This window comes from Lytechinus variegatus, chromosome 4 (genome assembly GCF_018143015.1).
Source record: "Lytechinus variegatus isolate NC3 chromosome 4, Lvar_3.0, whole genome shotgun sequence".
In the NCBI taxonomy this organism is placed as follows: Eukaryota; Metazoa; Echinodermata; class Echinoidea; order Temnopleuroida; family Toxopneustidae; genus Lytechinus; species Lytechinus variegatus.
The window spans coordinates 12,689,708-12,716,903 of NC_054743.1; the positions used below are offsets into that span (position 1 = coordinate 12,689,708).

General features: G+C 35.4%; 1 protein-coding gene across 1 annotated transcript in view; it reads right to left on the minus strand.

Annotated features, from left to right (window-relative positions):
* The window catches only part of LOC121412487 (aminopeptidase N-like), a 32,087-nt gene extending 19,891 nt beyond the window's left edge, over positions 1-12,196 (minus strand). Inside the window, exon 1 of the mRNA XM_041605301.1 lies at positions 11,078-12,196. Coding sequence (XP_041461235.1) covers positions 11,078-11,955 — 878 coding nt within the window. The 5' untranslated portion in view covers positions 11,956-12,196. The remainder of the gene's footprint in view (positions 1-11,077) is intronic.
* Positions 12,197-27,196: the final 15,000 nt, after the last annotated feature.

A 27,196-nucleotide genomic window follows, 5' to 3' on the forward strand; every position in this document is an offset into this window, starting at 1 on the left:
TTTGAAAATTTATATAATATTTCTGTCTAGTTGGTATATTTTAGTCAATTGTTTTGCAACATCTGTGACTTATCACCTATTTCTTATAATTTATGAATTTCGACTTATGAATTCTAAGGGTTATCAACCTATTGTAGAAAAGTTATCACTAAGTTGTATTGTTTATGTAGAGTTAGATTGTTATGATATATTTTATTTTGCATTTTTGTGTATATGTTATGTGTTTAAAGCCATTGGAAACTAAATTTCCCTGTATGCTTAGCATTCATGGACCAATAAAAACAATCTTGAATCTTAAAGAGTACTAGATATTTACCACCAGCCCCCATTAGTTCTGTTTTCCATGTGTCAGGATTTACTTACACGCTGATTATTATGTCATACCTAATTACCACATTTGTCCGAATTTCTGACAGCTAATTACTAAAAATAGAAAAGAATTCAGGCCGAGATTGACTAATCCTATGATATTGAAGAAATAGACAGTTGAAACGAGTTTACCAAATTGCAGGGAAATCCTTCTGTTTTATCCCTGTTGGATTAACCAACCCACACCCTTAAAGTCCCACGAACCCTTTTCAATGATTGCTTTAAAATAATTATAAAAACACAAACAACTTTATTTTAGAACAGGAAAGTATCCGACCCTGATCTAGGCTGAGTAAAAATAAAGAAATCTAATAACAGCCGTTATGGACTTCATATTGGTTGTAGTGATGGCGGTGGTGGTGACTGTGGTGAAGAATATGATGATGGTGATGATGAAAGTGATTGTAGGAAAACTTTGAAATATTGAACATAATTAGTTCTTCTAAATGGCTCGTTATTTCTCGATGCATTTTACTGTTTGAAATATTATAATTTTCATTATTTGCTCTGCCAACCGTAGCGTTTACTGCCTCATTGGATTAAGCCATCAAAAGTAAACTTGCTACACATTGGTCGAGAGGGGTCTCCTCATCAACATCATCCTTTCGACGAGATGAGGATGCAAAAGAGGGGTGCATTCCCCGTAGCCCGAACGAGAGAATCCTTTCATTTCTCCAAGATGTTTTTCCATGTCTTTTATACCAGCCGGGAAATGAGATGGAATTGTACCCTACCGAAGTGCAAATTACATTGTAAGTAGCTTCGTATCCTCCAGATTATTGAAGAGAAAAATGACCCTCTGGCAAAGTATCGAAGTCGTGGTTTCTACCTTGTCGCTTCGACTTCAACACGATCCACTCATTGCGAAGAAATTTAATTTAGATCTTTGGAAAGTACTTTTACGATAGCTTTGTAACTAACTTTTATATCATTGAAAAATGGAGAAATCCTAGGGTGGCCTTCACACAGGCTAGAGTTGTAGAGTTTAATGGGGGTTTATAACAGCCACGTCGAGGTACGCGCGAGTTTGATTCATAACCGTATTCAAAAGTTCGGTATTGATTGGAATATTTATTATTCATTACTGATATTTCAACAGGGTGTCTCATCATCACCAAATGATGTTGGTCATTCATGAGGCCATGTCCCCAATAAAACAATAGTAACATAAATAGTAAAATGAAAATAAGTATTATAATAAATATCAAGAATATATACTCAAAACCTCAATAAACGACAAGATGTACAAATGTAATTATATACAGAATATGTAAACAAATAATTTGTTATCCTCGTAATGAATGTTTTATTTGTTTTGGTTCTGCTTTTTGTGATTTATTTTGTAAAATTCTAGAAAACCTTTTGCATGATTAATTAAAACATTCTAGCATGGATAGTAAAAAAGTTGATATCGTTAATATAAAATAGGTAATGTCGTTATATTGAAACTGCCTCGAAATGTCTAGGCATATGGCGACTTGGCAGTAGAAAACCCGCCTCATGAAAATGATTCGGTCCCAGGTTGCAAATGTTTTGAAAATGGGTCTTCTGTATTTAAGCCAGGCGCTTGGCATATTAGTATGGATAATGTAATAATTGCATTTTATGTACACATGGCCGCTGGAGACCAGCTAATTAAGTGGTTCCCTTGAGTAAATATGACTTATTATTATCATTAGTATTATTATAATGATAATTATTATCATCATTATCATCATCATCATCATCATCATCATACCCATATGCACGAGATTGTACCCCTAAAAGGCCAAGAATCAGTTGGTCTTACGTTGATATTATTGATGCACAATTGCAAACACTTTGTGATTTACTTGTAGGCAAATGAAAGAAAGCACCTAAATATCTCTTTTGCAAGATGCAAGATATAAAATGTCTGTGAAAATAATAAAATGACTCTTATCATACACAAGAAAACACCATAGGTATGCTGCGGATAGGCTTACAAACTCCGGATTGGCAAATTTCAAAATGCATAAATCAGAATGACGTATCCTAAACCATGAACGCCAAAGCAGTTGTGAATCGGGTGAGCAACCAGTAGAATTCCCCATAGCGATGTTTTTTTTAAAAAAAATTCTTTTAATAGAAATGGTAAATGGTAGCAAACCGGATACATGTTATGTGGTTACAAAATTTGAATAGTATCAAGACACATTAAGCATTATGTTCGGTCGACGTCACTAAATCGGACAGAAAATAAAGAACTTTCAGAGGGTCGCATTTCGCTTTCTATTGCAGACATGCCTGGAAGTTACAAGATTCAGTGTACAAGCGGCACAGATATATCTAACAATACAACCCTGAGTTATTTATAGTTGATTCATATTATATAAGCGCACTTTGCGTCAAAATGGTACGGCTTAAAATGTAAAAAGGATTAGCGCCTTCTGCACGTCGTCGATAGTAAAACCATTCTCTTATGTAGTGCAGTTACCATGTTTACCCTGTAAACTCTTCTACCATGTCTACTTAATTAATTGGCTATTTCTCAGCGTATGATCAAGCTTTCTCCAGGGCGACCGCGTCTTTGTGTTGAGGACTGGCCTGGGATCAGAAGATTGAAGAGTATTGGGCACGTGACACAAGTCACAGGAGACTTGGAAAGTAAGAGATTACACCTGTCCGTAGAATTACCCCCAAAATATGGAATTGTGGAGGAAAAATCAATTGGGAAACTGACTCACGAATGAGGATAGAATGACAAGTACCATGGGATTAGAACATCTTTTCGACCCGTCTTCATCTATCAGACAAGACCTACTGAGATGAATATTTCATCGTAATCATCGTCATCATCCCATGTTTAAGTGTTTAATGTCCATGTAAGTCACAACAGTAATATACAAAACAGAACCCGAACAGCATGAAGTCAAAATCGATATCTTGACCATACTCCGTGACAAAACTGTCGAATGTTGCCACCACTTTGTTTTAGTCAGTATTTACTTGAACCATATCAACGGACAAGTAACGTCATGAGTCGATCAAACTCTTAGTCTTCGGGGGCTAATTTAGACAGGAACAATAGCATTTACATTAAGTTCCATACATAAATGGTGAGTAACTTTGATTAATCCTTTACAACATCAGGAAATTGATGTTACTAATGACGAATGCAATTCAAAACAACAAAATAGGTGTATTGAAAAATATGCAGCTCAATCTCCAAAATATTTTGTTTAACACCATAGTGAACTCTCCTGGCCCAGATTCTACCCGTAAGCTTCCTAGCCTTGCAAATGTCATGGTCGGCAGTCTCAAATTTGCCCCTGTGCTTTTACTTCATCATTAATCACCCTTTATTCAAACTATAGCCTGTAAATATCAAATTCAAACCATTTGTAATGTCTTGAAAGTTCATTTTAGCAATGTTTAGAATGGGAGTTTAAGTATCCATATAGAAATCGGTATCTGTTGCTATGTAAACATGGAATAATGAAAACATAGAAATGTCACAATATACATGATATAGGACACAGCATGAAGGATAATTCTGTGGACACAAAAGGCCTATTCCTAATGCACTGGCCCACTATCCAGGTGCCTTACAGGTTTGGCAACAAATCCTCATAAATGTTAATCTCTCAAATTAAACCTCGTCTCCCCATATGCTTCCATGTCATTCACTGAAACCTGACAGTCATCAACGATAGAACGATTCGATTTAATCCAACTCCCAGCCTTTGTCCTCTCCATAATCGCGCAATAAATATCGCTTTCATTCAATGGAAATTATAAAATAGCATTTTAATGAAAAATCAGTTGTATTGTTCTTCAGATTAAATTTCACTTGGATAACACAAACCAAATACCAAGCGTAATAACTCAGTAATGAAGATTGGTATTAGATGTGAAATGGTTGGTAAAAGTAGTGCTTAATTGAATGGATGATCATTGTCCTTGAGTTAAACGGAATTCCGTTTTCCTAGGTAATCATTAAAGCGCCAAGGCCATAGGAAGAAAGAAAATGTATACAGTATTGATATTCTACCATATACAGAGGTAAAATTTCATCAATATTATCAATTATCTCAAGTTATCTGGGTTTCTCTCCCTTTACCGTTATTTAAGTTGTTACAGAATGAAAGGTCGGTCATCCGTATCAGGAAGCAGGGGGATCCCTTGTTCATTTCAAAATAATATATAACTGAATAAGATATCAAAGGAGAGGGATGGCTTAAAGGCGTCCAATATCATTATCATGAACATGGCTAAAATAAATCTAACTCAGGAATTTAAAATGCAACTTAATTTCAGCCATTCAGAGGCAACTTGTTGGGTTCAAATCCCAGCCATGGCGTAGTTTTCTTCAGCAAGAAATCAATCCACATTGTGCTGCACCCAACCCAGGTGAGGTGAATGGGTACCTGGCAGGAATTTATTCCTTGAAATGTCGAGCGCGTACAAGCTGCTTGAGCTACAGCCATGGTAATAATATCCAGGTCCTTTGGAAGCGCATAGAGACGCTATTCATAATGTGTTATGCGCTATACAAGAACTTGAATATTATTATTGGTTACAAGATTCTTTCCCTGGGGGATCAAAAATAACTTATAAAGAGAATGTAAATCAGCGATGGGATGTCTCTATAGAATGAAAATAGCGTATTTTAGCACTCACTTCGCAGACACTTATAAAGAGAATGTATCCACAACGCACCAATACCTTTGAAAATGCAAGTCAAATCACAATTGACAGATTAGAGGACATTGCCGAAAGTTGGTCATATTGGTGGACCGGGATAGCACATCGTCTTCGGACAGGACGAAAAAATTAAAATAAATTGTTATGTGCTGTCCCGGTCCACCAACTTTCGACAATGACCACTAATCTGTCCATTGTGATTTGAATTGGATTTTTTAAAGAAATTGGTGCGTTGTAGAAAGCGTTAGCCAAATGTTTGCTAAAATACGCCATTAAAGGATCTGCAACGCACGTTTGGTGGCATATTTTCTGAAAATTGCCGTAAAGGTTAGTACGAACATGGTTCAGGAAATTGTTTGGAGAACAAGAAAAGTGTATGAGATAGAGAAAGAGAGAGGGAGGGAAAGAGAGTTGGGAGTAACAAATTGGAGTGACTGGATTGTAGGAAATAAGTCTTGGTATAAATAAAAAAGATTAAGAGTATATATTTATATAACATTTACATCTACCTTAGATTTCCTAAGGATGGAAAAAGAATGTTAGTTTATTAAAAAATGTGAAACGTGATCCTCGGCCGGAATGGATAAAGAAACGGATGACTGATATTTAGTCAGTGCGTGTACTTGGTTTACCAAGATACATTCGCGTATTGATAATTACGTCTGACGGTTCCAGTCATTGATGATCAACATAATTGTTTCTGCACAAGTGCAGATGTGGTTCTTTCAGCCGTGATTATTGCACTGCTTCATTTATGTCAGATGCGATGGCTCAGAAACGATAATAGGAGGCTTACTTTGAAGAAAAAAATAGTGTAGAAACACATACTTCCGGTTGCAATGGAAACAACAGCACAGTGAAATAAGGTTTGGCTGCGCACTTCAAGGTAATCTACATAGTTGTCTCAAGACTGTTTTCTTGCTCGAAAAATTGAGATGAGACTCTGCATATAAAAATCCTCGATAAAAACAGACGCGCGACAGTGACTCTTGGAAGGGGGGGGGGGGTCGGCAATTATGATTGTTCTTCAAAGCATTTGTTCATGTTTTAACCTCTGGAATGACATTTTCCTTAACTTATGGTTATACCCTTCAACAAATAGGAATAAAAATGTTAAGATGAAAACTGAATTTGGTAAATGAAAATGAAATAAACAGTTTTAATTTGATAAGACAAGAACAAACTTTTAATTCAACAAGGCAATCTGACGGAACAACTAACTTCTTCTATGATAAGGTTGAAATGAATTCGAGCAGCAAGATAAGTGTTTAAGCCTGTTAGACAAATCGATTTTAAGCATCCATTTGGTATTGACATAGGTAGATCTGATGTGCATGTCTGGATTTAAATACTGCTTGGACCTCCGTCCAAGGCTGCTTTATACAACACCAACAGCGGCCACGTAAATGCGATTCTGATGCCCGGGTTCTGATGATGGAAATAATGTCTGGAAGATAACACACTGTTTTAATACTCCCTCTTGGCTCTAGTTTATTTTCTGTTTCTTTAAGTATACTGCCAAACAGTGGCGTACGCAGGAAGGGGGGGGGGTGGTACAGCAGGGGTTCAAAACCCCCCTTTAACTTTTTTTTTATTTATTTTATTTATTCACACATATTTAAACAGGTTCACAAGATCAGAGATAAAATTACTGTTTTGCATCTTGGTACTGGTGTATAAAAGACATGATAAAATAGTAATTACAAAGATACGCATATATCAAAGAACAGGGTAAGACATAAAAATATCAGCGTAATACAAATTCAACATGAAAACATTACTGATCATCTTATTATTAATGGTAAAAAATAGATAGGCTTCTATGAATAACAAGGGTAGGTATACGTATAACCTTATTAACTACAGTATATAAACAATTAAAAAAAAAAGAAAGCAGGGACTAAAAGTGAATTAAAATTCACTTTTTAAAATTAACATTCAATTATTTTAAAACCCATTCTGTACGCAGAGAGGTGGTCACAAGGGTTCCAACCCCCCTAATATATTTTTTTTGTACGAAACGACCTTAATTTTTTGTTGAAGACCATTTCATTTTTCCTTTTTTTTGTTGTCAACTTATTAAGTTTGGACCCCCCTTTCAAAAAATTGAATATTTGATGCAATCGCCTTATTCTTTACATCTCAAAACAATCTGATAAAAATTCAGAAAAAACAATAATTTATGTAAATACGTCTCATGCTTACCATTCCAAAACATAATATGTGGAGTTGTTTTATACTTTCAATTTGCAAGAAGAGAATAAAAAACATTAAAAAAAACAAGTTTGAGTTTTTTAATGCTTGATTGGTAAAGACGAGATTTGAGATTTGACTATTCTTAACAGGCTCTTATTATCATAAGACTGTATAAGGACTTATTCTAAGTAATGACTAGTCAAAACGGATTAGTGTATAACGTATACAAGCAGAAATCTTTGATGTTTGCTAAATTATGGACCCAAAAGTAAAGAACAACTTATTAAGGTGTATTACAGTGAAAATTAACTGTTCTAGGGAGAAGGGGATTGTATACTAAGTTCCTATATTATAACAAAATAATACTTATATCTGCATGATAATACATGTCATCAATTGGATAGTTCCTTTCCCTATTTTGTGTATAAGTAGGCCTTCATCAAGCGCCAGTTTGTTATCTTTATATTACCGTATATAGAATGTCCAAGTGGAAGTCGTAGAATATAAGCTATTCTGGATTTGCAGTAATTGATCAATGATGTACGTATTATATTAATTTCACCTCATCAAGTCAGATAAAAACACTGGACCTCCGATATAGTCCACGTGAGGTAGTAGTCTTTGTGCGGTCGCCATTTCCCAAACGCCACGAGAGTAGTGTCCACAAGATTTTCCCATTTAATTCTTGGATAGAGAGTGCCGAATGTAGATGTTTTGACCAATGTATATTCATACCACTGTTCGGACTGTGGGATTCGATCCCCGTACCTCCATAACCACTGTCCGGAGATTGGGCGACAAGATCAAAATCATCTACAGACCCGCAAAAACGAATGATTAAAGGTTTGGAAAACACCCCAAATCGGAAACCACTTCTTCAAGAAAACAGAGGCATTTCAGAATTGAATAACGACAATGTTTAACTGGAATCCAACCTCTGCCATAATAGAGAATGTCTAAAGTTTGTTCAACTAATTGAACAAGAGTCTAAAATTAGCGATTCGGTGAGGGAATTGTGACAAGACAATAGTGATGGGGCGACTTTTGAAGTCGTAGTATACTTATTTATCAAGATTTTGTAGGTTTCTGCTTGTCATGTCCTTGATGGGATGGTTACAACTACACTTTCCAAAAAAAACCCTGATTTTACAGAAAAAAAGAAGATTTTGCACAAAGCAATAAAAGAATCATTCTGTAAATTCATAAAACAGGAATTTTTCTGCAATTTAACAGAACAAATCTGTTTAAAAATCGGAAAAGGGTGTTTTCTTAAAGGAAATTTCTAAAGGTCCATACACCGAATGCCAATTTCCTGTAAGATTACAGGTGTTCTCGAGACTGCTGCAGGAGCTTTTTTTATTTCAAGGATAAATTGTCTAATAGTGTATTATCCGTCGGGGAATTTATCAAAATATGAAACGGATTGCATTTTGTGATATTCTGTCATAAATTAAAGCATACATTCAGTAATTTGAGATAATGAAGCAAAATCAAGAGATGTCTGTAGCCTACATCACCCTACACTGTTAAAAAACCCTGATTTTACAGGGGAAAAAGGAAAGAATATTTTGCAAAAAGCACTAACAGAATTATTCTGTAAATTCATAAAACAGGAATTTTCTGCAGTTTAACAGAACTGGTATGATTAAAAAGGGGAAAAGGGGGTTTTATTAAAGGAAAATTTGTAAGAGCTCATAGCAATTTTTAATTGCCTCTCCCCTGCCAGTATCTACAGTCAGTAGACAATTCCACTTCCAGTAGTTGTCAAATGAAAGTATTCCAGAGACAAGGATTAGCCCATTAATTAACCTTTATTTTCATATTTTACTGTGCTTACTTAAAACCAGTGACTCTATCCGTGGCTCGGAAAAAATCGTTCTAACTCGATGTTTCAAATATGACTTCATGCGTTGTCAAGGCAATTCTGAGTCAATGCATAATAAATTAGAACTTAGGAATCTTGATTCTTGATGTGTTGGACGCATACATACGAGTCAATCGCACCTAAAAATATTTTTTCCATACTATTCAGAATTGCAACATGGATACCACAATTCTTTGATATCTCATAGAAATAGATATCTAGAAAAGTGTTGATAATAAAAAAATATGCCTATTCATAGACCTTAATAAAACCCAAAGCGTTTTAATGAACGTCGTGGTCTAGTGGTTACGACTCTCGTCTTTAAATCAGAGGGACGTGGAATCGATTCCTAGCAATGTCGTGTTTTCCTTCAGCAAGAAATTCACCCACATTGTGCTGCACTCGACCCAGGTCAATACCAGCAAGAGTTATTCCTTGAATGCACCAAGCGCCTTAAGCAGCTGGACCTTAAGCCGGAGTAATATATAGAGCGCCCTTGAATAAGCAACTAGATAATCGGCGCCTCATAAATGCTATATTATTATAATTAATATTACTGCTACTTGAATATTTAGATATCTTAAATCCTAAAATCCATATTTTATTGTTCGAAATAGACACCATTAAATGAATCATAAAACAATCATAACCATGATAACAGCTTCTCGACTTTTGCTCCAGCAAATGTGGAGAATAATTCGTCGGAAAGTACGTGGCGAATGAAATAATACCTACCTAAATCGAGGATACTTGCCATAGAGAAACAGCTCCATAGAATGATTGGAACTCATGAACTACAGTATACGGTTTGCAGTTAGAATATCTATCATCTATGAAAAACTTTCAATTTTGTTTGCTATTTAGGACTGATTTCTTAATATTTCATGTACTGTATGTATGAAAAGTGACACCATGCATGCAGATGGGCATCAGACCTGTGGGTCATATCTTCTCAGCAGAGCATTTTTAAAGTGTGATTAATCTTCGTAAATGTGGTTTATGGTTCATTCATGATTACAAAATATTCCATACATATTTCGCCTTGCCAAGAGTTAATGTTGGCTTTAACTCTCGTCATTCATCATGTTCATATTAGTCTGTCTTATACGACTTCACAACCATCAACTATTACAATCGTTCATCCAACCAATTGATCGTTGTAAGGGGTAATGAACCAAAAATGGGAATTTCCCTCAAGAAATCTTGTGAAAGTTATTATGCAGTACATTTATAGGAGGAAATACCATACGTCTAACGAGTGAAATTTATTATTATGGCAATGACAAATGATCACAAGACCATGAACAACAATTAGATCAATAATCTACTGAAGCTATTTTAAGGACTTCAGACACTACGACGAAATAATAATGCAAAACACAATTCCGTGTAAGTACTACATAAAAATTTCTTAAGAGCTTCGAACTACCAATGCTTTGGAAATTAGCCGTAAGTTGGTTGCTCTTTATGTTGATATGGATGTTATTTACAATGTCATTCGGCATGTTAAGTGGTATAAAGGGGGCTTTATGAATCAAGGGCATTCATTTGCTAATCTGCAGCAGTGATTTAAAAAAAAATATGTAATCATTGTCAATATATCATCAAACATTTGTGTAATGTAAATTAGTTTATTTATTCCGGAATTTTTAAGTTTGAATATTAAGTAATCTGTGTTTAATAGCTCTATGTTTAAACAGCCTATGTGTGGCAGTGTACGTATTTACAGGAGGATATTAAGAATGTTTAAGTGAATTGCAACTCGCCTTTGTGTGCACTCATAATTATGATTGAACGCAATGCATTTGACACTTCCAAGAATAATACTTTACAATGCGTATGAATATCACAGGGAAATATGGCTCTTTTAAGCAAGAATCTATACATTAAATATATTGCAGAAAAATAGACCTTCTTTCTTTTATCAATCCAATATTTTGTGAATGCGTTCAAAGAAAATTGACGTTGAAGTTGATTACTTACTCTGTGACTCCTTGAGATGTGACGTACTTGCCTTGGTAGAGACCTAGAAGGTTGGCATTGAATACGGCCACATACTGCATACTAAGTGAATACCTCGTTCCCTGATCCAAGGGGGAGACAGTCCGAAGGACGAGATAGTCATTCTTTTCATAGAAAGTAGGCGGTCCGTTTGAATTGACTTCTTCGTTTCCCCCTTCTTTGAGAAATCGGAATGATTCGACAGAGTAGTTCAGATCTTTTGTGTGCAGTAGGATGACATCTGTCTCTTTGAGGCATGTGAAGTGAACGGTGATGTTACCAGCGAAGATGCCACGGTGAATGTCAGTTCTTAAGCTAAGTTCGTAATGGGACGGCTTCAGGTTGGTAGGCAATCGGAAGTTTTCCCACACTAATGGTGAGGATGAGGGCTTGGCATCAGTCGCCTGTTCTGTTCTAGGTGTGATTACGGTCTCTACAACACTCGTGTTCGAGGACGCGTTGAAAAGGTGATCACATGTGCCCCGTACAAGGAGCGCGACTAATACGAAAGTGATGATGAAGAGGATGAGGACGGCGAAACAAAGGATGCTCTTCATGCAGTTTGGTGGACATCGACGATTGCGATGTCGATAACCTGCTCCTCCCGACACACGGACTTCATCCTCTCCCGTGCCCTTACGTGACCGTGAGACGAAGTTTACGATATGTTCTCGTTTACCTGGCATCCTTACCGCTGTGATTTCCACTCCTTCAGATTCACATCTCGCTACCAGCGGCTTCTGTGAATCAGTCATATGATGGAGGAGCTGCAGGCTCTTCGTCTTATTGTTAGTTTGCCGACAACACCCGTTCTCCCTCCCACTCTCCAAGGGTCTATCGCTCACTGGTGACCGTGACATCTTACACGGATCCCAATCAACAACTAAAAATTGAAAAATTCCTCAATTCCCTCGTACTAACGCGTTAACCTAACCCTCCTGGGCAAAGGAACCAGAATCGGGTCGCGTTGCTTTTGGTAACACAATCCCCGAGTCCGACGATTTTAATACTTAATCTTTGTGTCTAAAATTGTTGTAATCCTCTGAATCTGACACCAAAGTGAATTGATATTTGGTTTGGCTCCGGCATCCTGAATAAATTTGTGTTGGCTCGTTACATCCATCAAGGACTGGTTGGCTCAGTAAATGTGTACCTTTTCTCCGCAAATAATTTCACATTCGAAGATGCATTTTCGCTTTTTTTTGTTCAGGACTATGAGCTTCGCGAGGGACCCAATTCTGGAGTGCTCTGCATTCTCTCACGCCTTACCTCCAGTCAATTGACATCTCAATCACCAGGTTGATCACGATTGACGATAAGATAAGCGGTATATCTTCGTTCCAACATCTCTCAAGGCATAAAGCATTACGAACATTTCATCTAAGAGGCAAAAAAGCGTATTCAAAGAGACGATTTTTTTCACAAAGGCTCCAGGCAACTTTGGGGTGTGCGACGGTTAGAAAAAGCGCGAAGATAGAAAGTTGAAGACGGAAGGTGTAGGTCAGTGAATGCTAGGAAGCGTAAACTTCCATCGCTTTTCCTGCTAGGATAGGGAAGCATGACGAGATGACAAGAACTTGTTTGAAAGACTCCTCACGCGCATGAACAAAAAGCGATAGTGACTTTGTTTTGGCGGGAAAAGAAAGTGTGCGCCGCGAACGGGTCGTCTGCTGATTAGTACACTCATCAGATTTGTGTTAGCTCTATATACGCTCCCGTTTAATACTTCGAATGGTTCAGCTCGCAGTACGGTGTTAATTTCCAATTCTCGTCCGTCATCTTTCTCTCTCTCCCCCTCTCTCATTTTCTTTCCACGCCCTCTCTCTTTTCTCTCCCTGTCTTCTATCACTATCTGGACATGACTTTCTCTCTTTCTCTAGAATCTGACTCTATCCACTTCCGAATTGCATATATATATATAAACAAAAACACACCACAAAATATAATTCCTATTTTTTTAATATTTGTGTCGTTATATTATCGGACAAGCGTTTTTATTGGCAAATAAGTGAAAATTTAAGCACAATTATTTGTGAAAACGCCTGAAAATATAATCTTGTGTTTTTTAAGAGTATATACAAAATATAGCCTACAATTTTGAATCTCGTTAGTTTGGAGAGGAATGTATAAAAAGTTTTCATTTTTGTCACTTTGAAGTCAGCTCTGTTCACCAAATTCCACTTTTACAAAGTACGTTGATAAACAGCTTGTGATTTATTTTACTGCTATGTCTAAACAGAATTATGGAGAAAGCGCTTGAAAACACAGCAACAACACATTATCTGATCAACCTAAGCAACCTCGATAATATTTGCTTTTTTTGAAGCGACAAACCTATTGTCATGCATGGTTGTAACTCCTTTTTACTGCGTGCATCCATGCATGTATTGGATTTTGAAATTTTATTTGATATTTTGTGTTGTTTCAAAACTTGCCAGTGAAGTACTGAGACAAAGTGACTAATTTTAACGTAAACATTGGACAATAAAGATAGAAATGCTATGTGAAATATAACCATACCATGAGGCAGTGCTTACCACCATGAGTGTTTTCTGACCATGTGAAATAATCACTCGCCATGTTCACTCTTAACACAGTTTTGTCAATGAGGATATCGTCCAAATATAATTCCTTATTCTACCAGTGGGAAAAGACTGACATGAAATGAAAATTCTGTATGATGTACCTGAGGGTTTCATACTGGGACCACTATTGTTTAAACACGTTTCTTGTAATAGTTTACAAAATTCTGTAATTCATCGATACTGTAGATCAAAAATATTACTTCATTTTTCATATCCTCACTGGTATTTCGATAGACGTATTGATTAAAAGTTATTTCTTTTGAAAACTTCATGGAATTGTAAAAATGACAAAAAAAATAAAAGAAAAATGCTCCTATTTCGCGTTTCATGAATTAAAATGGAAAGTCTGCGTTACCCCGAAGGTTGAAACCCATTACTTCGTTCATCGAAATGTTAAATAAAGAGTATCATGCACGATGCTTTTCATCTCTGTAATTTTTACACTGCAAAGCATATCATAATTCCATAAATCTGGAGATCTCTTCATTCACGCACGACAAAGTATCTTCTACGACATTAATGAAGCAGACTTGACAGTTGCTGTCTGTTCTGATTTAATGTATCACGCACGAATGAACAATCAGGAAATGGCAAAGAAACACGGGCATGACGGGTGGGGTGGTGAAGCAATACAGAAAGAGATATATAAACAAACTCTACAGCAAATGAAACCATGCCAAAACGATAAAATCCAGTATATTCATATATCTGTAGACCCCCAAATCAAAAGCAAAGATACGCATGACCATAGAGCTTTCATCGGCAATAAACGTTGGCATGGTTGGGAACCAATTGCACAATGTTCATTACCCAACACTGTACCTGCGAAAGAAGATGCGTACACACAGTAAAACGATGTTTAATATAATTATGGACCTTGCAGTAGTTCTTTTAACAATAATTAGTAATCAATCATTTTAACGACAATTATTAATCACTCTTTTTAACAACTGTTAATTAATGGAGAAAATAAAATTTGTTGATTTAAACACTTGTTTAAACGGTTATTAAATACTGTAAGGCTCATATAGCAAACATTGTCAAACAGTTGAACAGCGTTTTTACTGTGAATTTTTGAAATGTATTTTGAATATTGATAGTGAAAAAAAATAAGACTTGGAGATTTAGGAAAAGTAAGAGAGACATAGCAGAAGAAAAGGAGGGGGAATCGGAGATGAGAAATAAAGCAATCCAAATAAACCCTTGAGCATTTAATTTTTCTTCGTACAAGATATTCATTGAAAATATATTATCAAATAAACTCGTATCGTATTATATTTTGCCATCACAATTCTGACACAGTTACCCTGGATGGTAAGTAAATAGGCAATTCTTCCCTATTATTACACTTTGAACACATGAATTTATTTAGAATATTTGTCATGGCTAGCTCGCTTCGTTTCTCGCAACATGTAAAAAGTGTACTTTGTTCAAAATCAACCCCATCAAATTGTTGCTTCATTTTACGACTGCTCGAAAACATGGCAAATACATCTATCAAGATATTCACCAGTTATTTATTGTTTGAGAACAGTTTTTTCTTAATGTGTTGACGTATTAGTGTAAGCATATAACAAATATCTATCAACTCTTTATCTTTTTATAATACCGTTTTACAGTCAAAACATCATGATTGGTTTGATATTGCTATTCAAATATAGTCGTCCATTACGTCATGAATAAAATAACATGAAATAAAACAAACAAACAAGGGCGTTCACTTCAAAATCAAGTTTATTTTGGTCCTAAGAAATTTGACAAGGAAAAAAGTTTTACAGATAAATATAGGTCATTTTGCTTACATTTATCAATTTTTACTCCAACCAGAATTTTAGGGGTGCTGCTTATGGAGAATAATACAGGTAGCACCCCCATGCAAGTACAATCTTTGGGGTGTTTTAGCACCCCCAGCACCCTCGTTTCCCCGGACCATGATGATCGCTGTGATTAACAAAATACACTACAGGGTCCAAAAGGTATACACAATAACAATTATATTGAAATCTATACAATGGTAATAATTTTAAGGCCTGGTCCCACTGGACGCAAAACGTATTCAGAAACACAGGGGACGAGCAAAATTTCGGGGGTTGCTCCATCCATTTTCATCTGCTTCAAAATGGAAATAATTAGCGAAAAATTTGCGTAAACATTACGGAAAATAACGGACGCTGGTAGTATTTAGCGGGTATGTTAAACGGATGTTCATAGGAAGCCTAGTGGATGGAAGCTCCGAAGGGGTTACCGGGGGTTTTGAATACTTTATATACGAGATGCATCCGCCTACATCCTTTCAATTTCTGCGCTATTAACGATGTATAGACGTTATCTCCCCCCCCCCTTCCCGTTTTTCAGCTGCAGTGGATACGAGTTGCGATTATGCAGAGAGAATATAGCGGAGGTTTAGCGGATGATAACGGGCATGGGACGTTTGTTGCCCGTTTACGTTGCGGATTTACATCGTACATGGCGGGAAGTTCATCGGTTCTAAAAGTTTTGTGCAGCTCAAAACTTTTTGTGCGTGTGAAATCACAGTGGACGGATGCTCGATGGATATGTAACACGTATGCAACGAGTACACAATGGATGCATAGCGGTTTCCAACGGATGGCAAGATTTTGTTACATTTTACATCCGATTTGCATCCATAAGGACCGGGTCTTTAATAGTAATACAAATGATGATATTAATGGTAGAGAATGTGACAAATAAAACCATATGAAAAACAATATTTCAAGTGATACATGCAGGCAATCAATCACAGAAAGATATTGAACAGTATTAACCAATAGAGCATTGCCTGCAGCAAGATAGATTCATGAGTATGGGAACTCATCGAAGATTTATCTCTAATTGGCATGACGTACCGATTTGCAACATGGGGTAAACCGTGTCTAAAACATTGTTAGCCCGCCTACTTGATCAACTTGGGTTTCCCTCCTCATCTAATTGTCGGGATTAAATAACGAATTAACCTTTACCCCTACACTCCTACGCCTCACCATTGAAAAGAAACCGACTCCGTTTTCTCCTTTTAGCCGAAGTTATTGAATTCATGTTCTTAAATGAATGTGTTTTTCTGTAACTTTTACCACGTAATTGAATGTCTTCACACGTCACAGTATAAACAGACTGGATCTATGTCTATAATTTGTAGGCCTACAGCCTCTTTTAAAAACGATCTCGGTATCAATAGAAAGTTAACAAAGTTCAATTAATAACAAACAAATATGAAGGTGTGTATATAAATTCTATGTGTAAAAATCAACCCCAATTGAACGAGTACAGTATTGAGTTGAATCTGCACTGATAAATACCCCAATCAATAATAAAAATATAACGTCGGTTTTGACGTAGTACCTATTCGTAAATAAGTATGTTAGTGTATATATGTATACATATACATACATATACACATCCTCACACACACACACCCACTCTCTCTCACACACACACACACCCTCTCTCTCTCTCTCACACACACACATATATATATACATATATATATATGTATATATATATATATATATGAAAACATGAAAACATTTTCTTGATATATATATATATATATACATATAAGCAAATGTTTTCATTCTTGATACACTATTACCATCCCTGGTCACGATTTTTTTATTTGCCCCCTCCCCTCTCCATATTGCCGAAATCACCTGTTTCTTCCGCAGAAAGCTATCCGACAGATTTCAAGTAAGAAATCTCTCTACCCTGTCCTCGTAAGATCGGATTCTCGAGTGTTATGGTTAAGGCTATCGGTTTCCGATGTGAGGGATTTCAAGTCAGATTTGAATATCGATCCAGGGGTGTTTTACAAAGACGAATAATGACTAAATCACACATGATATTGAAAGCTACTAGACGTTCTTAACTATAGGGCCTACAAATTTGAAAGTCTCCTAAACCAATGGGATCGAAATACCATTTTGATAGTTTGCATTTTCAGATGTTAAGACCACTATCCGTTAAGTTGCACTCAGTAGGCCTTGAGGAGGGGAGGGGGTTCATAACCATTCTGTCTACAGTGTTTTAATACATCTTTCTTCATTAACAGTAAATATACTGTTATTCATCCACATCTGGTGCATGAAATAAAACAAGAAAGGGAGACAGACAAAGAGAGAAAGAGAGAGTGAGAAAGAGAGAGAGAGGGGGGGGGTATCCATGCGAAATAAAGTAAACTGTCGAGCTTTGCTTGATTTTCAGGATTAAATTCAATATCAGTAAAAAAAATATATAAAAAGGTTAGAACTCAAATAAACGTGACGCAATGCAGTTTACAGTTCGTAACAGTTCAGCTATGATTTGTAATATTAGACAATCGGTAATTACCTAGCAGTGTGCAGGTGTAACGTTGGTCCCTAACAATATGGATTGATTATGGCGATTTGATTTTACTTCATTAATAACGCTGTAGTTTTCATGCATTTTCATGAAAAGTTTAGTGGGTCCAAATTGTGCCAACTGTACTCATCAGGAAAGTAAATGAAAATGTTTTATGGGATAAATGCGGCCAAATTGCTTCATTACGACTTCCTGAATTTCCTTTAAATGCTTATTTTTAACAGTGACAGTTAGACGAACAATTTCAGTTGCATTATGGTAGAGAAGACCAATGGTTCTTATTGAGTAGTACCCAGATGTGCACTCTTTCCCTTTTACAATATGGAATATTTATGCGATAGATTTTGTACTTCATCAGTCAGACTGTGATATTACTACACTTACCAAAAAAAGATAAATAAGTGGGGTCAAATTGTACCAACTGAATCTCCTCAGGAAAGTAAATATCTTCATCAAGAGCTTGTAATGGATTAACTTAACAGTGCAGGTTGAAGTTAAAGCGATTGGTTAACATTGGTTTGACTTTTTAAAAATCTGAGCTAGAAGGTCATACTTGTCACCTGTGTCTGTGATATGTTACAAAAATGATGCCCATAAAAATTGCGTTAGAAAATAATTAATTAGTGATTCAAAAATTGAAATATAAAGTGACCGGAAACACCATCTTAATTTTATCCCATACACTTATGTGTACGATTTAGGCGTCTATAAGACGCCTTTTTACAAAATTAGGGTTTGCCTTGTAGTTTTAGCTTTTCATTCTCAATAATGGTTGTTTTCAGGGTTTATTAGTTCTAATACATGCACTTGTACACATGTTTCATCTTGGTTTAAGATTTTTTTAAATCGGCTGCTCACAGAGTTAAACAATAACTTTAAGCTTGAGTTACAAAATGCAACTGCGGGTTAATTGTACTTATTGAGCAGAGCGCAGATGTGCGATACTTTTCTCTAACAATATGAAATGATACTTTGATACATTTGATCAGGTTGCATTATTCTTGCATTTACAAAAAAAAAATGGTTCAACGTGTGCATTCTGCAATCATCGAGTAAGCAAATGTAAGGGTCGGATGAATATATGGCGCCAAATAGCTTCACCAAGATTTCTAAGATTTCATTAAAAGTTTTAACTATAAATTGAGATTAACCCTTTATTCGAATTGCTCAATGCAGCATTTCTTGAAGGCTTCACGACTTCGAATCCTAGGCTGACAAGAATATCAAATTGAAATATTTTAATATTTCTATCCAATTCAAAAGAAGTTTATTCTCACACATTTATATTGTACATTGTTTTCGCTATCGGAAAAGAGTAAAATATTCATGCATGATTGGATGAATAGAGAAGTAGGTTATTTTCAGCTAGGGTATTTGCCACATTAAACGCAAATTTCTTTTTTAACAAAACATTCATTTATGGAAATAAATCAGTCACATGAGCTTGAGTGTTCATCTCGTAGTAAGCTACATACTGATTTGGAACATTAATGTCAATACATCTTGCTTTCTCAAAACTGTTTATACTTCCTTTTGTTTTCATTTGATATATTTTAACTCTTTCTAAGTATTTCAGTACTCAGTAGGGAATACTGTGCAATATCAAATTTTGCTTCAGTTGGTTTATATCTAACCAAGATTCGAATATTGTTCAGTGTACATAGATGAATTGATGTTACACTATTAACGTGAAACATTAAATATTTAGATGTATATTTCATTAGTTTTCTTTCTTTATCTGCCTATATTTTTATTTGCTGTCGTATATTTTTCTTTTGCATTTCGAGTTCCAGGCATCATGGCTTCTTCCTTCAGATGCTGTCTCTGAAAACGTTTGTCAATTCTAAGAGTGACGGAAAGGACAGGGCTGCTAAAAAGAATACATTTTATAAAAACAGCTATAAATATCCCTAATTTATTAGATCAGTCCTTCCTTCAAACCTTCTTCCTTTACTAATTTCTATTCACCTTTTCTTTAAGTGATCTATGTCATTCTACGAACGAGTGAAACGGGATTCTTTTATATTTACTATATTCAGCCCTTCAACCACGAACAAATCTTTTCACTCATTATTTCATTAAATTTGCTTGTGACTCAATCCTTTAATCAAACTTTTTCGTAGACAAAAATATAAATGTAACCATCTGTAAACTCGTCGCAATTCGGCTATGCCACAATGATGTTTCGTTTAATAAATAAACCGGTTGTCTGTCTATCTATCTATCTATCTATCTATCCATCTATCTAAACTACTCTTTGTCGACCTCTTTACGATGTCCTAAATTAAAAATCAATTGCAATTCATGATTTAATTTTAGACAAGCTGATTGGAAGTTTTCTTGGTGTACAGTGGCGTAATGGGTCAAAATTTCGAAGGGTTCGAAGCATAAAAAGGCAAAAATTTCTTAAAAGCTAATAGAGAGAGAGAGAGAGCGCACGAAGCTGGCGATCAATTGTCGTTCTTGATAGGATGAACTAATTTTGTGATTGATTTTGATAGATTCTGAATTCCTTTCCCTTTTTTTTCTCGTTTAATTCATTGCAAGTGAAAAAAAATTGAAGGTCTATGGTCCAAAGACCCAAGCTCTACGCACGTGATGGCGTATGTTCCAGAAGATTCATCCGTCATGAATCTTGTGGACATTCTTTGAGACAAGCTCAGCTTTTGCTTTAACACTTCCCTGTAGAAAGCGGGACACTGAGATAAACCCAGACTTCGTGACTTAACCTGTTCCGGGTACGACCTTGACGTTTCATCCCTGACATATCAACGACACTTCCTCGTCAAGAGGCCGTCATTGATCGGCTAATCGTCCACGATGGGAATCTGGGGTAATGAAGTTTCAACTCGCTCGTCCACCGAGTCTACCGTCCAAGGGTTACACGATCGCCTGACCGATTACATCTCCTCAACCTTAGAGAATCGTCTCGTTTCGATCGATACCAGCTATTATACAACGACCAGGAAAATTAGGTCCGTTTTCCAAGAGGATGAACGCTGGATATTTGGCCCTATTTTTCAGTACAATATACTCTTAAAGTATTTCTAATAGCATTCGATTAAAATGACTTTATTGATCAATTTTGGACTTCGTTTTATTCTAAACTAAATAGGGAACCCCCCTTTTTGGGGGGATGGGTCTCCCAATTATTCAAGATATTACCCAAGTAATGTGTAACAAATACAATATATAAAAGATTATACGTATAGACATAGTGATATAATGAGGTATTTTTTTTTTAGGATGTTAAGGAATGAAAAATAAAGTGATGATAACCAACATGATTTACATGAGATATTTTCTTTTTTGTTATCACTACACGATCGTGGATCGATTCATTACAGTTTTGAGGAAATAGAAAGTGTCTATTATGCCCAATAAGAAGAAAAATTTTTCATTTTCATCTTCAGAGCTTATCGATAGACATTTCAATTTTACCAAGTCAAATACATACTATAGTTTGTGCAATGTCGTTTACTGTCACACACTGTAGACATGGTACAGTTCTTCTGCAAGAAAAAAATGTTTTGAAATAAAACTTTTTAATAAATCTGCACTTCAAACCACGGCAACAGATTAGACAACATTCTTCACAACAGCCGTAAACTAGCAGCGTTTGGTTTACCTGAAAAAGAATAGCAAGATAGATTGTGGCATTAAAAAATAAAACAAGTGTGGATCACGAATATAACATTGCTTATCATGTACTTACATACTTACATGTATTAATCAGTGAATATCACCGGGAAAAAAAATCATAGCAGCGTTTGGTTTACCTGAAAAAAAAAAAAAACAAGTGTGGATTTCAATTTTACCAAGTCAAATACATACTATAGTTTGTGCAATGTCGTTTACTGTCACACACTGTAGACATGGTACAGTTCTTCTGCAAGAAAAAAATGTTTTGAAATAAAACTTTTTAATAAATCTGCACTTCAAACCACGGCAACAGATTAGACAACATTCTTCACAACAGCCGTAAACTAGCAGCGTTTGGTTTACCTGAAAAAGAATAGCAAGATAGATTGTGGCATTAAAAAATAAAACAAGTGTGGATCACGAATATAACATTGCTTATCATGTACTTACATACTTACATGTATTAATCAGTGAATATCACCGGGAAAAAAAATCATACTTTGAACATAATAAGAAATAAAAACAAATACCAGCACAAGTTCCAATCTATCAAAAGTTTGATTGGACCGGAAATAAAATTTTGCGAAGTGGGCTTCCATTTTGACGCATGAATACCTGGGGAACCACATTTCAAATGTTGTTTCAACTTGAATGATATCTGTCTTTAGTTTCATACCGTTTTATTGCAGCATGGATTGCTATTACATCTACTACTACTTATATGATATTTCATGCATTTCAGAGCCTGGTAAGAACTGTCAACGCGCTTTACACACATAATAGTAACAAAAGTAGAATTATAATAATAATAATGAACACAGAGAATTCATTATTCTACACTTAATTGATTGTAATCATTTCTTTATTTCAAAGAAAAGCAGAATACAAATAAACAAAGTCAAACAAGAAAATCTCCAAGAAATCACTTAAATTGTTTAAGTTACTGCAGATTATCGTAACGCTAATAATTGCACATTCCCAATAATCATAAATGTCGATACACCATTTCCTATCGCTTGCGTATATAATGAGAAATACATCATCAAGCTTTATTCATTGCATCTTTTACCTTTTTAGAAATGGCTTGTAGTCGTGCCGCGAAGATCTACCTGGCTATACTGATGACAAAGGTATTAGACAAAAAATGATCAAAATCCAATTATCTGTTTTAAACCTGCAAGAAGAGATTTCATGCATTGTAAACATCAGCTAGTCCCCTAATTGATTATAGTCGGTTATTTGTATTTCCTTACTCAACGCTAATAATGGCATCTAATCAAATATAAATTCCGTTAAATCTACTGGACTTAATGAATTAAAGTTATCTTGCATAACCGTACACAGCACCCCACCCCAAACAGATTTACGAAGTTTTTATGCCAACTATTACCGAAATCGAATGTAGTAAGGAACTAATTTTCTTCCATCTATTGGTTTAAACACACACATCTTTTATTTGGTCATTATTTCATTGGTTTCGATTTATTGGTTGATGTTTTTCATAATTTGGCGTGTGAAGTGGTGACTGCGTTTCACTATCCGACATCCTATGTGTGACCACGCATTTCATAAATACAAGACGTCTCTACTTCTTCTTTACCCTGTTGCTGATGTACTCAAATCAGATACTGTGCATGGTGCCACAATCTCCTGTCTAATTCTACGGTAGCGTTTTAAAGTTGCAGTGATGCACAGGGAGTTTAGAGATAGACACGGGATTTCGTGTGTGAAAGGAGTCGGAGACGTGGACAAACAGTGGGGATGGTCAGGTGCAATGCTCTTGCTAATGAATTTCATGAAGATTCACCGCTCTTTAACGAGAGCAACTAGATTAAACCATCTTCTCACTGCCGCCAAAGTTGTGCTTGGTCATGAGCTAGCTACGAAGAAATCGGCGACGCCCTGAATAAGTTCTTTTCTATTGCACATGAATGTACACTAATTTCAAGTCTCCGTATCCAGGGATGAGCGCAGCATCTGTAAAGGCATCTCAGACATGCTGAACAAGGAATCTAAATTCTGTCGGTTTCAGTGTGAATGTAGATTGACCGGAATACTGTGGTCCTAATGAGGCGGTGTGTTTCAACAGCTGATCGCCAAGGTGATTAGAAGGTCTTTTTCTTTAACCGATCATGATGTTAACATGTTCCTTCCTGCGTTTCAAAACTTGCATAGGCCTTCACGTATACATCGCTGTTTATTCATGTGGAAGTTATTCCATCATGATTTTAATTTGCGAGAATATAGAAAGTGATTAAAGGAACAGGAAAATAGCAGTTAAGAGTAAAATTAAGAGTAAATTCAGAACTGCAGAAACGTACTTTGCATTAATAGTCCATGAAGAATTTGAATCAAAACTTTCGATCAAGCATGCTAGCAAACGTTTCTAGTTGCAGATATTAGATGTGTATAAGTTGCAATTTCGAGAGTTTGAAGATTCATATATTAAGTTTTATGATGCAACAGGTGAATATTTAGAGGTATTCTTAATAAACATTGGTTGATTAAATGGTCAAGTTCATTCAATATTGAAATGAATATTGATATGTAAGACGAGCATAAAACTGAAAATGAAAACTGAAAAAAGGTGGATGTAAAATAAAGAAAGTTCCTGCATTGATTTAATTTCATTTAATTTCATAAGGTAACATGCAATTCAATTTATTGTGTATATCTCTGTACAAATGTTTTTACTGATGTAAAGTCTTTGTCTCAACCTTCTGGTTATGGAAATAAATTCTAAAATAAACAATTAGTATTAGAATTTGAATTATTATTTTTTATCATTTATTCATCAATATTTCTGGGGAAAAAGAAGAAAACAAATTAGATGAAAGCACATCATTGAACAAATAAAGAGACATTCGTCTGTTTCCTTATTTTTATTTTCACTATTATCATTTTGTATTTCTTTGTTTCTTAATACTTTCTCAATCAGAACCATATACGAACCTGAAAATATAACGACATTATTTGAGCTTGTCATACGACATTGTGTTCTCCATTACATGTATTCTGGGAGAAAAGTGAAATGCATACAACTAAATATTATGTCAGGCAAATTGACATGCAGACTCATGATTTTTGGTCTCATGTGCAAATTATCGGAGTTCACGAACGGGAAAATCGGGTTGAGATGCGATCACATTTCTGTGACTAAAGACACAAAAACCTACGTCTTCAATTTTCAAAGATGTCCATGAAAAAGATTTAAGTTTAAAAGAGGAAAATATTCATTATTTTGGGGTAAAAGGAAGTGATATGCTGGAATTGCATTTACAAGGAAATAATTTAAATGTTGTCTGTAATCCAGGCAAGTGGGGTGTATTATTACAGACAAGTTAGGGTGAGTATAAATGGGCGTTTGGTGAAAAGTGGGATGAGTGTGTTTGTGTTAGGGTGAGTGCGGTGGAGTGTGGGATGGGTGTGTATGAGTGTGTATGGTAGAGGTGGGGTAAGTGTATGTGTAATGCTGCGTGTTGTGTAGGGTGAAGAAAGTGTGCGTGACTCTGTGTGTGTGTGTCCAATGATTTCAATCATGACTTTGTTTGTTAGGGATGAAACATCAATTAAAAGAATATAGGACATATTCCAAGCTTTCCATGACTTAAGCGGTTTAAAGGTTAACATAGAAAAAAACTAATATAATGAGGATAGGAAAAAACAGGAATGACCTGGGAACACTACCATTTGGCAATATTGTAACGGAAATGAAAATTTTAGGCGTATATTTTTCCTTGGATGTAAAGAGGATGGAAAACCTGAATTATAAGGAGATTTTGAGTAAAATAAAAAGGATTCTGGGATGGTGGAAACAGAGAGACGTGACAATAATGGGGGAAAGTACATTTGCTTAAAACATATGCCTTGTCAAATTTGAATTATGTTTCGTCATCATTAGTTGTTCCAAAGTGGGTAGTAACAGAGATCAAGAAAATTTGTTTTGAATTTATATGGAACGGAAAAGACAGAATTAAAAGAGACATTTGTTACCAGGACTACGGAAATGGCGGCTTAAGGATGATAGATTTTGATTTATTTGTGAAAACTCAAAGAGTAATGTGGTTAAAACGGTTGCTTTATGGGGAAAGAAATATGGGCTGGAAGCGTTATTTTGACTATAGCTTTAGAGAAGTGGGAGGTAGGTTTATTTCACTCTGTAATTACGATGTTAAATTATTAAATATAAAAGCACCAGTGTTTTATTTTGAGATGTTAAGGGCTTGGCAAGATATGGAGGAAAATCGGAATTTTAGTGTAGGAAAAGCTAATCCATTTTTTTTCAATAATAAAGATTATATTTTGAGAGGTAAAATGATTTTTGATGAAGACATGTTTAAGAAAAAAATTTATATAGTAGGTCACATTTTTGAGGAAGAGGTGAGAACAATCGATTATTTTCATAATTTAGGTTTGAGTGCTGAAAATATCATGGAAATTTGGAAGTTAACTGATGTAATTTTGAAAAGCGGAAAATATAATGGGAATTTACACCATTTATGCTCGAATGACGTACACAAGTACAATATCTCTTTGAAGATGTTTGGAAAGATAAGTTTACTGAAAGATGTACCTTCTAGAAAGGTTTATGAAAATTTTGTAATAAATTTACAACATCTCTATACTTTACATATAAGGGATGGCCACAATAATTTTGATGTCTCAAAAAAAGAAATCTCAGGAATATTTATAAGACCTAAAATCACAATAATCTTACCAAAAGTAAGAGAATTTCAATATAAATTACTTCATGGTGCAATATACACCAACGAACATTTGTTCAAATTTGGTTTTATAGATACTAATATCTGTTCATTCTGTAAACATAACCCGGAATCTTATGAACATTTATTCTGGCTTTGTAATAATGTTAAAGCTTTATGGCAGAGGGTCATTGAAAAACTTAGTTTGATAAAGCTTCAAAATGCAGAGTGGAAAGATATACATGTGGGAATTAATGGATCCGATCTTGAAGTGAAATTTTGTAACACGGTAATCTTTTTAATGAAATATATCATTTTTAGATCAAGGTCAGAAGGTAGAGTTCCTACTCAAGACGAGAGTATTCAGAGAGTCGTAGAATATCGAAATGAAGAAAAAGCAATAGCTATTAAAAGGAACAAGTTAGACAAGCATTTATTAAAATGGGAGAGAATGTACCGAAATGGCAGGACTGAGGGCGATATCCAGGTGTGATTTGGGAGAAAGTGACTGTGTAGGTGTGTGTGAGGGTGTATGTGAGGGTGGGTGTATGTGTGATTTGGGGGGAGGGAAAATGAAGTTTTCCTTTGGGATGGGTGATTCTTTGGGATGTTTTTTTTTTGTTTGTTTTTTACTCGTCTATTTTTTTTTTATTTGCTTTGTTTTTGATGAGTGCAAGCCAAGTAATTTCATATAGTTTTAAATCATTGTTGAATATTTGATACATGAAAGGAAAAGTGTTAGGCATATTATATGTATTTTTTTAAGGGGATCCTAGTGTCAGTATATCTATTTGTTTATTGGTTTGTTTTGGATT